This window comes from Podarcis melisellensis, assembly GCF_964234715.1.
Source record: "Podarcis melisellensis genome assembly, chromosome: 11".
Classification (NCBI taxonomy): Eukaryota; Metazoa; Chordata; class Lepidosauria; order Squamata; family Lacertidae; genus Podarcis; species Podarcis melisellensis.
The window spans coordinates 54,713,767-54,729,156 of record NC_138543.1 but is presented as its reverse complement, the minus strand read 5'-3'; the positions used below and the strand labels follow the sequence as shown (position 1 = coordinate 54,729,156).

The 15,390-nt window shown below is 47.5% G+C and overlaps 1 protein-coding gene and 1 long non-coding RNA gene across 5 annotated transcripts in view; one reads left to right on the top strand and one right to left on the bottom strand.

The window, feature by feature from the left end:
* Window positions 1-15,390, top strand: part of LOC309380271 — a 162,130-nt gene that overhangs the window by 11,438 nt on the left and 135,302 nt on the right. The gene's annotated exons all lie outside the window — the stretch shown is intronic.
* LOXHD1 (lipoxygenase homology PLAT domains 1) overlaps window positions 1-15,390 on the bottom strand; it is a 175,919-nt gene that overhangs the window by 31,595 nt on the left and 128,934 nt on the right. For all 4 annotated transcript variants that reach the window (XR_014172698.1, XM_081929534.1, XM_081929535.1 and 1 more), the window contains 3 exons: window positions 13,719-13,833; window positions 12,072-12,280; window positions 47-232 (listed from right to left, as the gene is read on the bottom strand). Coding sequence is in view for 3 of the 4 variants with exons in the window: in XM_081929534.1 (XP_081785660.1) it covers window positions 47-232; window positions 12,072-12,280; window positions 13,719-13,833 (510 nt within the window). In the remaining variant the exon portion in view is untranslated. The remainder of the gene's footprint in view (window positions 1-46; window positions 233-12,071; window positions 12,281-13,718; window positions 13,834-15,390) is intronic.

Here is a 15,390-nt window from a genome sequence, read left to right as displayed (position 1 = left end):
TCAGAAGTGGCTGGTGAGAGGTATAAGGCAAGGTGATACGACTGACCTTCAGGCCAACGTTGACACAGTCTGCATCCAGGATGTTGTAGACCCGTGAGGTAAGTCCATCTCCCATGTCTCTGGCCAGCCAGCACTTGCAGACAAAGGTATACATGACACCTTTGGTGGGCACAATGATGGTTATTTCTTCCAAGAGCCAGGAGCTTTCTGGTGTGGCACCATCATGACCCACCTAGTGGAGCCAGAAAGGAAGAAATCACTGTTAGTCAACATGAAAGCTTGGGCAAGCTGAGCACACAAGGATGGAGAGAATGGCACCACAACACTATGTAAAGGTAAAAGTAAAGGGACCCATGACCATTAGGTCCAGTCGTGGCCGACTCTGGGGTTGCGGTGCTCATCTTGCTTTAATGGCCGAGGGAGCCGGCGTACAGCTTCCGGGTCATGTGGCCAGCATGACTAAGCCACTTCTGGTGAACCAGAGCAGCGCACGAAAACGGCGTTTACCTTCCGGCCAGAACGGTACCTATTTATCTACTTGCACTTTGACGTGCTTTCGAACTGCTAGGTTGGCAGGAGCTGGGACCAAACAACGGGAGCTCATCCCGTCGCGGGGATTTGAACCGCCAACCTTCTGTTCGGCAAGTCCTAGGTTCTGTGGTTTAACCAACAGCGTCACCCGGTTCCTTTTTTATTATTTCATTTCGTATACCACCTTTCTACTCAAGGCGATTTACACAATTAAATTAACTCTCAAAACATTGGCAAATAATAAACAGATAATAAATAAACAGAAATTCACTCTTAGCAATTGCAATAAATAATAATAAAGACACACAACTTATAAAATGATTTTAAATACTTTTATTTATCAGTTGAAAATGGGTGTGGCAGGAGTAATTTTTTATTCTGAAAATTTGACCCAGAGAAAAAGGGTTCCAGAACTGCAGCCCCACTGTGTGTTAGCCACCTGGGTGGGGGGTGGGCAGGGGCTGAAGGAGACACACTGGAGGAACACAACCCACAGGTGCAAACCACGGCGCTTGGCCTGTGCATGCCTCAGTTTCCCCACCCTCAGGAATCACTGCTGTACTTTATTTCATAAAATTTATTGTATTTTTCCATGTATAACACGTTCCCATGTATAAGAGGCCCCTTATTTTTGGGGACTCCAAATTAAGAAAATGGGGAGAGATTGCCCAGAGTTGTTGTTCAGCTTTTTGGGGGAGGATTGCCCAGTGTTGAGCTTTTTTTAGGGGGGATTGCCAAAAATCACTCACCCGCATAACCTGCTTTGCCACTCGCACACGTCGCAATATCCGCTTATCATCTGTCCCCTTGCTGGCAGATGCCGCCAATCGCCCGCCCAACTCATGCACCAACAACCAATCACATGTCCCTCCTATGCACTATCCATGTAGAAGACGACCCCATATTTTTAAACTAAATTTTTAAAATAAAATAACCTCGTCTTATACATGGTAAAGTACGGTATATGCTACAATGCCACATAGCCACTGGGCTGCTTTGTAAACTTCTATTTATTTAATACATTTATGTGCCACTTAATTACTTGCATTTCTCAGCAGGGCCTATAAAAACAATCCACGGGAAATGGGGAAAACAGAACAATAAAAAATGGACACTACAAGTGAAAGTGAGGGCGATGGAAATGGAAAGACGGTCATGTTCACAAGTAGCACGAAAAGCGGGAGGTGGGGAATATGTTTGTGGAAAAGGGAATCTGGAAGAAAAAGGAGGCAGCTTAAAATGTTTGTGGAAAACCTGTAAGCAGCATTGGTTTAGGTCTACCGACCAGCTCTTTGATCCACGAGGGACAGAGTGAAGAACATCTTTCTATAGCTCTGTGGCGCTTCGCAACCATTCCCTGAACTCGCACGACCCTACTTACCTCGGAGAGATGTGAATCCTCTCAGCCGGCGCTGTCTGAACTGTCTGACAAACTGCTAACAGTTTAGACTTCTCTCCAAGAATCTCGCCGCATGTCACTGCTAAATTACTTAAGAGATTAATCTCGGGCACATTCTTATCAGCATAATTATGTATCCCAATCACTTCAAGGGAGCCTCTCCCAGTCAATCAGCCCTAATGAACAATCTGCTCACGAAAACACTGGAAAGCCTGACAGTTCATCGTCTTCAAAGCAAAAGTTGTTCCTTATTAGCAGAGGCGTCCAAACCCTTTTGGCTTCTGTGCTTCAAGTGGGGAAATTAGTTCCCAGTCCACCCTCCATGTGATAAGTCATTCCATCTGAAACGGCCGATCACTTGTATATCTCCTCCCACTACACACACAAATTTACACGAAACAACTGATAACTTTATCTAACCGTTTCAGCCATCCCTCCCATTTAGGGGCATTACCACCCGGCTAAAGGCTGCATAGCTGCAGAAAATTACATCTAATCGCCTTGGAAACTGAGCGATTGACAGGGAGACTGGCAGGTGCTCACAATGGGGGAGGAATGCAGTTCAGTTTGCATTCCTAACAGGCATGTACCTAATTCACTGCTCCCAAAATGATGCACGGACCCAAACTGTGGCTGTTCTTCGAAAGGACTTCTCCAGATTTCGCAGTGCATTTCTCAAACCAAGCAATTTGTGCAAAAGAAATATATGATATATTAGGGGAAGAGTTACATAAAACACATGGGTTAGTGGAAAAAGCCATAAGGGTGCTTGTTTGTTAAACAGTTTATATTAGGCAATACTGCCTATAAATTAAGAAAAAGGCAAACTAAAATGCCGGTGAATGCTCATGAGAACTTAAAAATGCAATCTTATGCGAAAAGGTTGGAAAAATGAGAAATCAAAACTGACAGATTTTTGTTACCATAAAGCACCAAAGCTGCAGCAAGCAAAGGCTCTAGCAGCTCAGCCAGCTGCTTGTGGCTGGAAAGCCAAATAGGATGTTTGTGACTGTTGCCATGGCAACAAAGGGGCAGTCCATTCTGTACTGAGCACCGGATGTTAGCTCAGAGTGTGTGTCATGTGACCCGTACTGGAAGTACATGGGTGGAGTTTATTCTTACTGCTGTGGAGTGCAGACATGTTTCTCTGTACTGATGTAAGAGACAGAAATAAAGGATGTAAATAGATTTCTTCTTTCCCCTCCCTGGGGGACACCAAAGGGGAGAGAGGAAGAACGGTGTGTTCCTCTCACACATCTGGGAAGAATCGCCGAGACCTCGCCTGCTTATCAGCAGAGTGGCGCAGCGGGGAGGTCGACAAGGAATATCTGCCGGTGCCTACGTTGTGGCACATTCCTCTGACCCAGGCAGAATTCCAACAGTCCTTCCATAGCAGATTCCTGACATGGGATCGGAATAATGAAAATGGCTTTGGTACCCATCATTGCTACCTCTCCAGCTAGCTTTTGCTCAGTCTCTGAAAGTCACAGAATCATAGAGTTGGAAGGTAACCCCCCCAAAGATCATCTAGTACAACCCTCTGCAATTCAGGAATCTCAACTAAAGTATCCATGACAGATGGCCATCCAACCTCTGCTTTAAATTCTCCAAGGAAGGAGAGTCCACTATCTCTCAAGGGAGACCATTCCACTGTTGAACAGCTCTTATTGTCAGAAAGTAACCAATATGATCAAGGGTCTGGAAACCAAGCATTATGAGGAGCAGTTGAGGGAGTTGGGTAGCATGTCCTCCTGGAAAAGAGGAGTCTAAGAGCAGAGACATAACGTTGCCAACAAAGGTCCGCATAGTTAAAGCTATGGTTTTCCCAGTAGCGATGTGTAGAAGTGAGAGCTGGACCATAAAGAAGGCTGGTCGCCAAAGAATTGATGCTTTTGAATTATGGTGCTGGAGGAGACTCTTGAGAGGCCCATGGACTGCAAGAAGATCAAACCTATCCATTCTGCAGGAAATCAGCCCTGAGTGCTCACTGGAAGGACAGATCCTGAAGCTGAGGCTCCAATACTTTGGCCACCTCATGAGAAGAGAAGACTCCCTGGAAAAGACCCTGATGCTGGGAAAGATGGAGGGCACAAGGAGAAGGGGACAACAGAGGACGAGATGGTTGGACAGTGTTCTCGAAGCTACCAGCATGAGTTTGACCAAACTGCGAGAGGCAGTGGAAGACAGGAGTGCCTGGCGTGCTCTGGTCCATGGGGTCACGAAGAGTCGGACACGACTAAACAAAAAAAAGAGCAGATATGATAGCCATCTTCAATATCTCAAGGGCTGTCCCATGGAAGATGGAGTGAGCTTGTTTTCTTCTGCTCTGGCGGGTAGGACTTGAACCAATGGCTTCAAGTTACAAGAAAATAGATCCCATCATAACATCAGGAAGAACTTTATGGCAGTAAGAACTGTTCAACAGTAGAATTGGACTCCCATGAGAAGTTGTGGATGCTTCTTCACTGGAGGTTGTTAAGCAGAGGTTAGATGGCCATCTGTCATGGATGCTTTAGTTAAGATTCCTGAATTGCGGAGGGATGGACTAGATGACCCTGGGGTCCCTTACAACTCTACAATTCTATGATTCTATGGACTACAACTCTCATTCTCTCTGAGTCCATTCACCATGCTGGCTTGGGCTGATGGGAGTTAGAGTCCTATAGATAGATAATTTATTATGGTCGGAGAGCAGCTTATAAAACACACTTGGGGGTACAATCCCAGAAGGAAAACAAACATTTAAAACAATGTACAACAATAAATTTAAAATTTATAAATGCGATAAGCATATAGACACTTAAAACTTTAAGATAAGCTACTGCAGAGAGACATCACCTTGCCAACAAAGGTTCGTATAGTTAAAGTCATGGTTCTCCCAGTAGTGATGTATGGAAGTGAGAGCTGGACCATAAAGAAGGCTGATCGCCAAAGAATTGATGCTTTTGAATTATGGTGCTGGAGGAGACTCTTGAGAGTCCCATGGACTGCAAGAAGATCAAACCTCTCCATTCTGAAGGAAATCAGCCCTGAGTGCTCACTGGAAGGACAGATTGCGAAGCTGAGGCTCCAATACTTTGGCCACCTCATGAGAAGAGAAGACTCCCTGGAAAAGACCCTAATGTTGGGAAAGATGGAGGGCACAAGGAGAAGGGGGCGACAGAGGACGAGATGGTTGGACAGTGTTCTTGAAGCTACCAGCATGAGTTTGACCAAACTGCGGGAGGTGCCTGGCGTTCTCTGGTCCATGGGGTCACAAAGAGTCGGACACGACTAAACGACTAAACAACTGCAGAGAGATGACCCAAAATCACCCATGGAACAGAGTTTGGGGATTTTCTTAACAGACTAGTTTGGGTTGGCGGATGGTCTGCCTCTATAGATCTGTACACAGAATCTGGCGACCGTCCGGGTCGTCTTATGATCTTTGCCTAACAGGAGAAGGTCAATTTTTTGCTTTTCCGGGAGGTAGAGTCCTATAACAAGTAGAAGGCCCCAGCTTCCCCCTCACTGTGTAGGGACATTCCACTCCTCTTCCAGGTAGAATCTTCTACTTCCTACTCAAATTTATGAATGGGCAGTTTCTGTCCATTTTTCATTCTTGTACTCTGGCCTACCTTTCATAGCTCATTTCTAGGCTCTCGCAAGCAGAAAGTGACCCTGTCTAGCTCCCTGCCCCGGGCATTCAGGGAGGTCTGGCAAATCCCAGCTGGCAGAGACGCTGCAAGGTTGCAATAATGAGACATGATGGATTTGTCAAAGGGGAAGCTGGATTGGATTAGCCAAAAGACCATTCTGGCCAGATGGAGCAAAATGAGAGAAGACGCAAAGCCTCAAGGAGGTGGAGGTGGTGGTGGAGGAGAACAAGAAAAGCTGAAGAGTCAGGATAATCTAATAAAGGCCTTATTGGTAAAGACACTACATGATGTCAAAGAATTTGGTGGCAAATGAGGCACAATCCAAACTTGCACACTATATCGATTTGTTGTTGGCATCTGTCTGTCTTGGGAGACAAGGGAGGAGTGTGCCTTTGGGGGTGAAGTCAACCCATCGGAGTCACAGCGCCTGCTGTGGCTGTAGAGACTCATATGGGAGAGACATGTTTGGTTGCAGCTGTGGGAAGGTGAACCCCTGGATGGTTAAGTCCAGTCAAAGGTGACTATGGGGTTGTGGCACTTATCTCGCTTTCAGGCCGAGGGAACCGGTGTTTGCTCACAGACAGCTTTCCAGGTCATGTGGCCGGCATGACTAAACTGCTTCTGGAGCAATGGAACACTGTGATGGAAACCAGAGCGCATGGAAACACCATTTACTTTCCTGCCGCAGTGGTACCTATTTATCTACTTGCACTGGCATGCTTTCGAACTGCTAGGTTGGCCGAAGCTGGGACAGAACAATGGGAGCTCACTCCGTCGTGCAGATTTTAATTGCTGACCTTCTGATCAGCAAGCCCAAGAGGCTCAGTGATTTAGACCCCCTGTGTCCTGGGGGAAGGTATAATTTATTCTAGTTGATGGGCAGACAAGGAACTAATGTAGAACATAAAGAAACCTTTTGCCACTAATGGCAGCCACTTTGATCAGCTGACTCTGTTTCCCGAGCTGTTTCAGCAGCTATTGCCCCAATACTTTAAAGCAGTTCTTTGCAAGCGTAAGAGACAGGTGGGTCATGTTGCAATACTCGGCGGCTACTATCCTCAATGCCTCTGTTGTACCTGCACTGTTATGTTGCCATCTTTTTTGGTGATGCAGTGTATTCTTGTTTTGAGTGCTTTTTCACTACATCTATTTGCTAATAGTCTGGAGTTTTCCCCTCCATATTCATAGAAGCGTTGTTTAGAATATAGAATGCTGATCATTGTTTTGTTGATTTCTAGGGAGTCTAGTTCTCTCCTTTTTTGTTCTATAAGTTGAAGGAGTTTTTTGGATCCTGTTTGTTTGTAGCATGATGAGAGGGCAGTGATGTCTTGTTCTGTTTTCCTAATTTTTGAGAAGGTTTGTTTTTTAAGGAACGCTTTCTCTTTTATGCAAGCTCCTCTGGTGACTGCTTTCATTGCGTCCCATAAGAGGGGGTTTGTTATAGTGTCTACATCATTTTCCTGGAAGTAGTTTTGGAGAGTTTTTGTGAGACTCTCTCTGATTTGTTTGTTTGTAGTTAGGATGGGACTGAAGGACCATGATGGGGTGGTTTGTGGTCCCTCTCCTATTTTAACAGTGACTTCTACTGGGGCGTGATCTGTGATTTTAATGTTACCTTTGTTTGTTGATGGACTGCAAGAAGATCAAACCTCTCCATTCTGAAGGAAATCAGCCCTGAGTGCTCACTGAAAGGACAGATCCTGAAGCTGAGGCTCCAAGACTTTGGCCACCTCATGAGAAGAGAAGACTCCCTGGAAAAGACCCTGATGTTGGGAAAGATGGAGGGCACAAAGAGAAGGGGGCAACAGAGGACGAGATGGTTGGATAGTGTTTTCGAGGTTACCAGCATGAGTTTGACCAAACTGCGGGAGGCAGTGGAGGACAGAGGTGCCTGGCGTTCTCTGGTCCATGGGGTCACGAAGAGTCGGACACGACTAAATGACTAAACAACAACAACATGTTTGTTGATTCCATTGAGGGGATCAGACCCTGTGTGAGCAGAATGCTGTTCAGTCTGGACACTGTACCATGGCGTCCAGATTGGAATGCATAGCTGGTGTCTCCCAGGTTTTGTTCACCCCAGATGTCTTAGAGACCCCTGTTGACAGAGGTTGGGTATCACAAGTGGGGAGAATGTAGCTACACACCCAGGCACTGCTGGCAGGCTTCTCTGTGGGAAGCTGTGAGCAACCGTGAGAAGAGGTTACTTGATGACAGTGGTGTAGCATGGGTTGCCAGGGCCCAGGGCCACACCGGGAAGGGAGGGAAATGGACAGAGTATGCATGCACATTCAACTGCTTAACAGTGTCCGTGTCACGCAGGGATCGCAGGCACAGAGATACAAAAAGAAGAATCATGCCGTAGTCTGGAGAAGTGACTTCCTAGTTCACACAGAGAACTAATTTTTAACGGAACCCAACGATAGAAGCACAAAGCTGGATTGTAGCAGTACCGGGTGTTGAAATATTGCACCCCTAACAATTTTGTGCCTGGGGCAACCATCCCATGCCCCCCATACTAGGCCACTGCCTGCTGAATTGCCTTACCCCATACATGCCCACTAGAGTGCTTTGATCTGTGGAACTGGCACTGTTACAGGTACAACATAAGATTTGCTATCCATTTTCATGCGGCGGCACCTAAACTTTGTAACTCCCTGCCTATTGACTTTGGACAAGCACCTTCGCTGTCTGTTTTTGGCACCTCCTTAACACATTTTTGCTCAGGTAAATCTATCTAGATCTGCAGAAGGTGTGTGTGTGTTTTATTCCTTTTTTAGCTACTGTTGCTTTTCATCATTTGGAATATTTTTAAATACCTGCTTTTAGCTTGTTTTTTTTAAAAAATCAATAATTTTAATTGGGGGGAGCAGGAAGCAGAAGGCATAGCATGCAAGAGCAACCACGCTGCCTGCAGATGGCCGTCAGGAAAAAGCAAAGGTTTATTTTGCGGGGGGTGGGGATAAAGCTGAGTGGAGTGATTGTCTATGCAAATTGTGCCTCTCAAACCCTTTGTTGTATAAGGGTTCCTGCGCTGGGCCCTCTGATTGGTGCACATTGCCTATGAGCCATGATTAATGCTCTCCTATGAGAGGTCTCCCAAGGTCTGGCAAGCTGTGAAAACAATTTCCATGTCGAGCTAGGAAATTATACAAGAAGTCCTCCTCGCCGCAGGCCATTTATGAATCCGATCTCTGATAGAGAGCAGCACTTTGTCAAGTCATCATTGTCTCTCTCTCTCTCTTCTTTTTACAGCATTTATAGATTGAAAGTGCATAGCTGAGAACCGACCCAAGCCGCACACCACCCAAACAGATGGATACCAAATATAAGTGATTTTTGCATTGGGATATTTTGCAGGAATCATATTCAGATGATGTGTGCTGAAGGGAAAGGAATAGGATTTGGTTAGGCATGCACAATTTGCAAGCCATCAAACTGAGACATCTTCCCACCTGCGCAGGTAAGGGAGTTACTTACGCGTCAGTAAAAAGAGGAACTGAATCACCAAAAAGGAAGGCAAAACTGGATACAAAGCTGCATGAAATTTGCATATGAAATTTATACGTATCAGTGCAGATTTGGGGGTCATGCCAACTAGGTTTTACTCAGAGTAAGCCCACTGAAATTATGGACCAAAGTTGCAATGCAGTCCTAACCATGTCTACTCATAAGTAAATCTTGTTGAATTCAGGGAGCCTCACTCCTAGGTAAGTAGGGTTAGGATTGCAGCCTTAATCATGCTCCTTAACTTCAATGGGTCTACTTTGAGTATTACGCTGGATACCAAACCCCCTCTCCCCAAAAAAGTTGCTATACCTCCTTAGGCCCTACTAGGTGACCTATTTATTTAGCATTTATCTGGATTTGCTTGCAGGGAGATTAGATGATGTTGACTATTTAATGACCATGCATTTTGACTTGTTTGTGGGGAGGTTAGGTGATTTTGTGTCAAGGCAAGTGTTATCCCACGCTTTACAGTTCACTTCCCCATCACTTTCCTTATTGCAAACAGTTCAGCCTTTCGGAGGAGCAGATTTGTTGTGCAACACCAACCAATCCTATGCACAAACACGGGCACACACTCACACATGCAGTAAGAAGAGTCTTCATAGCTCAGAACAAGCTCCATATAGAACAAGCACCTTGCTTTTCACAGTGACTAAACAGCTGTCTTAGGGAAGACCCAAAGCAGAACATTCTGCCTAGTCGTGGGTTTGCTGAATACCAGCTTAGCTGAATACCAACCAAAGGAAACAGCACCCTTCCCCAGCAGTTTCAGCTGCCAGATAGTAGTGCTGGGAGATATCCTGCATCTGACAATGGAAGTTTCCCATTGAAGGGGGGGATGCTAGTTACTGGGGACGTAGGCTCGGGTCGGACCTGGGCTCGGCCATGTGTCCTTGCCCTCCCGGTGCTCTCCTACTTCTCTCCTCAGCAGTGGCAATGCTGGGGCTCCTTTCTTTTTTCTCCCTACCTGCCCACAGACTGTCTCGCCATAGTGGTGCATGCTCTGGTTATCTCTCGCTTGGACTACTGCAATGCACTCTACGTGGAGCTACCTTTGAAGATGACCTGGAAACTACAATTAATCCAGGATGCAGCTAGACTGGTGACTGGGAGCGGCCGCCGAGACCACATAACACCGGCCTTGAAAGACCTCCATTGGCTCCCAGTACGTTTCCGAGCACAAAGTGTTGGTATTGACCTTTAAAGCCCTAAACAGCCTTGGTCCTGTATACCTGGTCCAGTATACCACTCCCATCGTTCTGCCTGGACACTGAGGTCCAGCGCCGAGGGCCTTCTGGCGGTTTCCTCACTGCGAGAAGCCAAATTACAGGGAACCAGGCAGAGGGCCTTCTTGGTAGTGGCACCCTCCCTGTGGAACGCCCTCCCACCAGATGTCAAAGAGAAGAACAACTACCAGAAGGCAGCCCTGTTTAGGGAAGCTTTTAATGTTTGATGCATTACTGTATTTAAATATTTTGTTGGAAGCCGCCCAGAATGGCTGGGGAAGCCCAACCAGATGGGCGGGGTATAAATAATAAATTATTATTTTATTTATTTATTTATTCTTTCTCTCTCTCTCCTCTTTCTCCTCTCCCCTTTCTTTTCACGTTAGCTCTGGGGTTTTCCTGGTCCCAGAGCTCCACTGGACAGTCAGCCTGGTGGCCGGGCGCTCTTGCACCCAGCTCAATTTGGGTCAGGGGGGTCAGCGGCTCCCCCAGTTGATGCGCCAGGCGTCACTGGTTCCCCTTTGGTAGTGGCGGCGGCAGTGACAGTCTCAGCAGCCCAGAGCCAGCCTGGTAGGGCAGTTGGTTCTGGCTGGCTTCAGGAGCTGCTCGCTGCCGTGGCGCCCACCATGTTGCCTCACTGGAAGTCAGAAGTTTCCCATTGGACACAATGACTTGTAGTCATCCATGGGCTTTCCCCCCTTTGTTTACCTCACTCTGCTTTGAAAGCCATCTAAGACAGTGACCATCTCACCATCTTGTGGCGCAATGGCACACACACTCCATTGCAGCACTTTTTAGCACAAAACACACACCGCCAATGGGAAGACCCGCAGCTCCACGAAAAAGCACCATGTTCAACCTCTGCTATCTCTGTGGGAGACTGCAGAGAGCTACAGCTAATCAAAACAGGCAATACTGGACTTGACAAACCAATCATCTGAAACAATTTATGGCAGCTTCATATACAGTATGTAGGCTGGGAGGATGTTTTGGCCCTCCAGATGACACTGAACTACAACTCCCATCAACCATAGCCATTGGCAATGCTTGCTGGAGCCAATGGGAGCTGCAGTTCAGCGACATCTGGGGGGCAAAGGTTCCCCAACTCTAAGGGACACATAGCTGTCAACTTACAGATTTGAAAATAAGGGACCAGCAGCCTTGAAAATAAGGGATCAGCAGCCGAAATAAGGGATTTTCCAAACACAGGTATGTTCAACTTCTGAGCCCCTCTGAGCCAAAGGCAGAAAGCCCAGCCAGCAGCCAAACAAAGCCTCAAGCGGTGGTTCCCACAGTGCAGCAACCCAGCAAAGGGGATGCAGCAAGGAAAACCACTGTCACCTCTCCCCTGGGAAGCGCTGAGCAAAGGCGAGTCCCCAGGCAACACGGCCGATTTGATCAGCACAAGGCATTCAAGCTCCACCCCCAGTCGTTCTTAGACTCCTTATTGGGTGAGCAACGCAGCCAAGCAACACAGTTGGAGCCTCCCTCCTCCCTGGCCGGCAGGGAGGGAAGGGAGAGGAGCTGCTTCCTTTGAAACCCGGGAAATTTAAGTGACATCATCAATAAGGGACAGCAGCGGGACACAGCGCTGGGATAAGGGACTTTCCCACCAAATAAGGGACGGTTGACAGCTATAAAGAGACGTACTTGGGATGTCTTGTTTCAGTACAGCCTCCAATTGCTCTGCCCTCTTTGGGGAGAAGTTTGGGTCAAAGGCCCACAAGACCAACACTCCCAGACCTCACTCTTCACTTGTACAGTTACCTCCATACTTTTTACTTCTTCAACATCCAGTCCCATGACGGAGAATTTCTCCACGGAGGCATCTGCAAACTCAGTCTGTCCATCCGGGAGGTCAAGCCACAGCCGGCCCGTCTGCAGCTTCCGGGGACCTGAAATGATGATATAGACTCGGCTGTCGGTGTCTGAACCCAACTCGGCACCCGTGGTGACAATGATGTGGTAAGGAATTACTGGAAAGAAAGGAAGAATAAGGCAAGTGAGCGGTGGAGGGTATGGGAAGATTCCATGTTTAATCCTTGGCATCTGCAGGTAAAGGATTTCAGACATGAGGTCTATTCATGGGTTCTTTGACCGAGACTTTGGGGAGCCACTGCCAGGGACAGTGAGACCCTGTCTCCACTATGCATTTAAAGCATCACCATGCCACTTTAAACACCCATTGCTTCTCTCAAAGAATCCACTGAATTGTCATTTGTTAAGGCTGCTGACAGGCATGTAAAAGTAAAGGGACTCCTGGCCATTAGGTCCAGTCGTGACCAACTCTGGGGTTGCAGCGCTCATCTCACTCTATACGCTGAGGGAGCCAGCATTTGTCCACAGACAGCTTCTGGAGCGGTACCTATTTATCTACTTGCACCGGCATGCTTTCAAACTGCTAGGTTGGCAGCAGCAGGGACCGAGCAACAGGAGCTCACCCATTCACAGGGATTCGAACCGCCAACCTCCTGATCTGCAAGCCCTAGGCTCTGTGGTTTAACCCACAGCGCCACCCCTGTCCCTTCTCCCCCTGACTACTCGTCATCAACCCACCACCAGACCTCAGGCTCTGAGCGTTCTTCCCTTGGGGGTTCCCCAGCTGGTATCCTCCCCATTCCTCTGCATCCAACCAGTCCTTGATAGGGGCTAGGGGTTGGTTGTTAAAAGGTAAAGGTAAAGGTACCCCTGACCATTAGGTCCAGTCGCGGACAACTCTGGGGTTGCGGTGCTCATCTCGCTCTATAGGCCGAGGGAACTGGCATTTGTCCACAGACATCTTCTGGGTCATGTGGCCAGCATACTAAGCCGCTTCTGGCGAACCAGAGCAGCGCACAGAAACGCCGTTTACCTTCCCGCCAGAGTGGTACCTATTTATCTACTTGCACTTTGACGTGCTTTCGAACTGCTAGGTTGGCAGGAGCAGGGACCGAGCAATGGGAGCTCACCCCGTCACGGGGATTCGAACCACCGACCTTCTGATCGGCAAGCCCTAGGCTCGGTCGATTAGACCACAGCGCCACCTGCGCTGGTTGGTTGTTAGGAAACCTCTAATCCCCTCACAGAGCTCCAATTCCCAAAGTTCTCTGGGAAGAGAAATGGGCTGTTAAACCACTCTGGGAACTGCAGCTCTGTGGAGAGATAAGGGGGGCGTCACTTAGCAACCCTCAGTGCCCTTAATGAACTACAACTCCCAGGATTCTTTGGGAGAAGTTATAGGGGAGTTGTTACAAGACCCATATTCCTCTCATCGAATTCCCAGAGTTTCCTGGTAAGAGGGGCTGGTGGTCAAAGCACTTGGGGAAGTGCAGCGACCTGACTGAAATCTCTACTCCAACCCTACAAAGTCACATGTTCAAGTGCCATATGGCCGTCTGCCTGCCCTCTTCCCACTGCAGTGCATCATATCCTTACATGGCCCTTCCGGAGGAGATTCACCCGAACTGTCTGTTTTCTTATCCTTCACATTGGCGTTGTTGTCCCGGCTCAGGGATGAGTCACCGGCGTTTTTTTTGTCAGGATCGTAGTTCTAATGGGAGAGAGCAAATACATTCAGGGGACTTAACAGACCCAGCCTTCCCAGCAAATTCGGAAGAAGTTTCTCCACACCCCAAGGAACAATATTACCGCAATTCCTGGTATGGGTTATTCCAAGTCAGCTGTTTACCAAGTGCAATGTGATTAATGGGATATGAATATATATATACAAATGATTTGTGGGGGGATGCCCTCATTCTACAATGCTGCTTCTATGCACCTAGGCAAACTGGTTAAAGGCAGGATTTATTTTGGACTTGGAGCAAACTCTGGGTTCGAATCCTCACTCACTCATAGAGCTCACTGTGTGCCCCTTGGCAAATCTCTCTTGCTTCCCCACCCCCCAAATAACCTACCTCTCAGGACTGTCAGGTAGATAAAATTAGAACTTTTTGAAGGGGAAGGACACAAATGTTATAAAGAAAACCAATGACAAAGGCTGCAAGTCCTCCAACCAGTTCTGTTTTAACCAGGGCTGCCGCCTAGTTAAAATAAATCTTAATTGATCAGGTCTGTGAGTATCAGCTGATTAAATTCAGATAGGAAGCAATACTTCTGAGCAAGAAGCCTTCCTTGTTTTCAGAGGAATATGTCATAGTCCCAGTAGTGATGTATGGAAGTGAGAGCTGGACCATAAAGAAGGCTGATCGCCAAAGAATTGATGCTTTGCTGGAGGAGACTCTTGAGAGTCCCATGGACTGCAAGAAGATCAAACCTCTCCATTCTGAAGGAAATCAGCCCTGAGTGCTCACTGGAAGGACAGATCCTGAAGCTGAGGCTCCAATACTTTGGCCACCTCATGAGAAGAGAAGACTCCATGGAAAAGACCCTGATGTTGGGAAAGATGGAGGGCACAAGAAGAAGGAGACGACAGAGGACGAGATGGATGGATAGTGTTCTTGAAGCTACCAGCATGAGTTTGACCAAACTGCGAGAGGCAGTGGAAGACAGGAGTGCCTGGCGTGCTCTGGTCCATGGGGTCACGAAGGGTCGGACATGACTAAATGGCTAAACAACAAAAATGTCCTAGTAGAAATCCTCTTAGAAAGAGGTGGTAAACCTTAGGCCCAGTGGCCTAAAGCTCTTGCAATCTGGCCCCTGGGACTCTCTGCAAAAGGATAATGCCCTCCTGCCCATAAAACCTCTGTCTCTGCTATTCAGCCACCGATTCTGGCTTAACCCAACCTTTTATCTCTCCAAAGGAACAATGAGAACACAGTGTCTATGTTCCAATGGCTCCTTAGCCAACAGAGCCAAATCTCAGCTGGAACAGCAAACACTCTTTTATCGTCCTTTCCGCCCAGAAGGATCCAATCCATGGCCAGCCTAGGTGAGCGAAGTCAATCCAGTTCTTGAAGGTCCTGAGGAAGTTCCACCTGCAGTTCAGTGACTCGCCACATGAGGCAGTTGTCCACAGAGCCCAGCAGCTCCAGACACCTGGATATGATTTGACTCGCCGAAACACTTTGCAAGCAGAAATGAGCCAAGTATCCCAAAGCATTTTGTGCAGTGAAAACTGTGATCGGAATGAGAAACAGCCACAAAAATT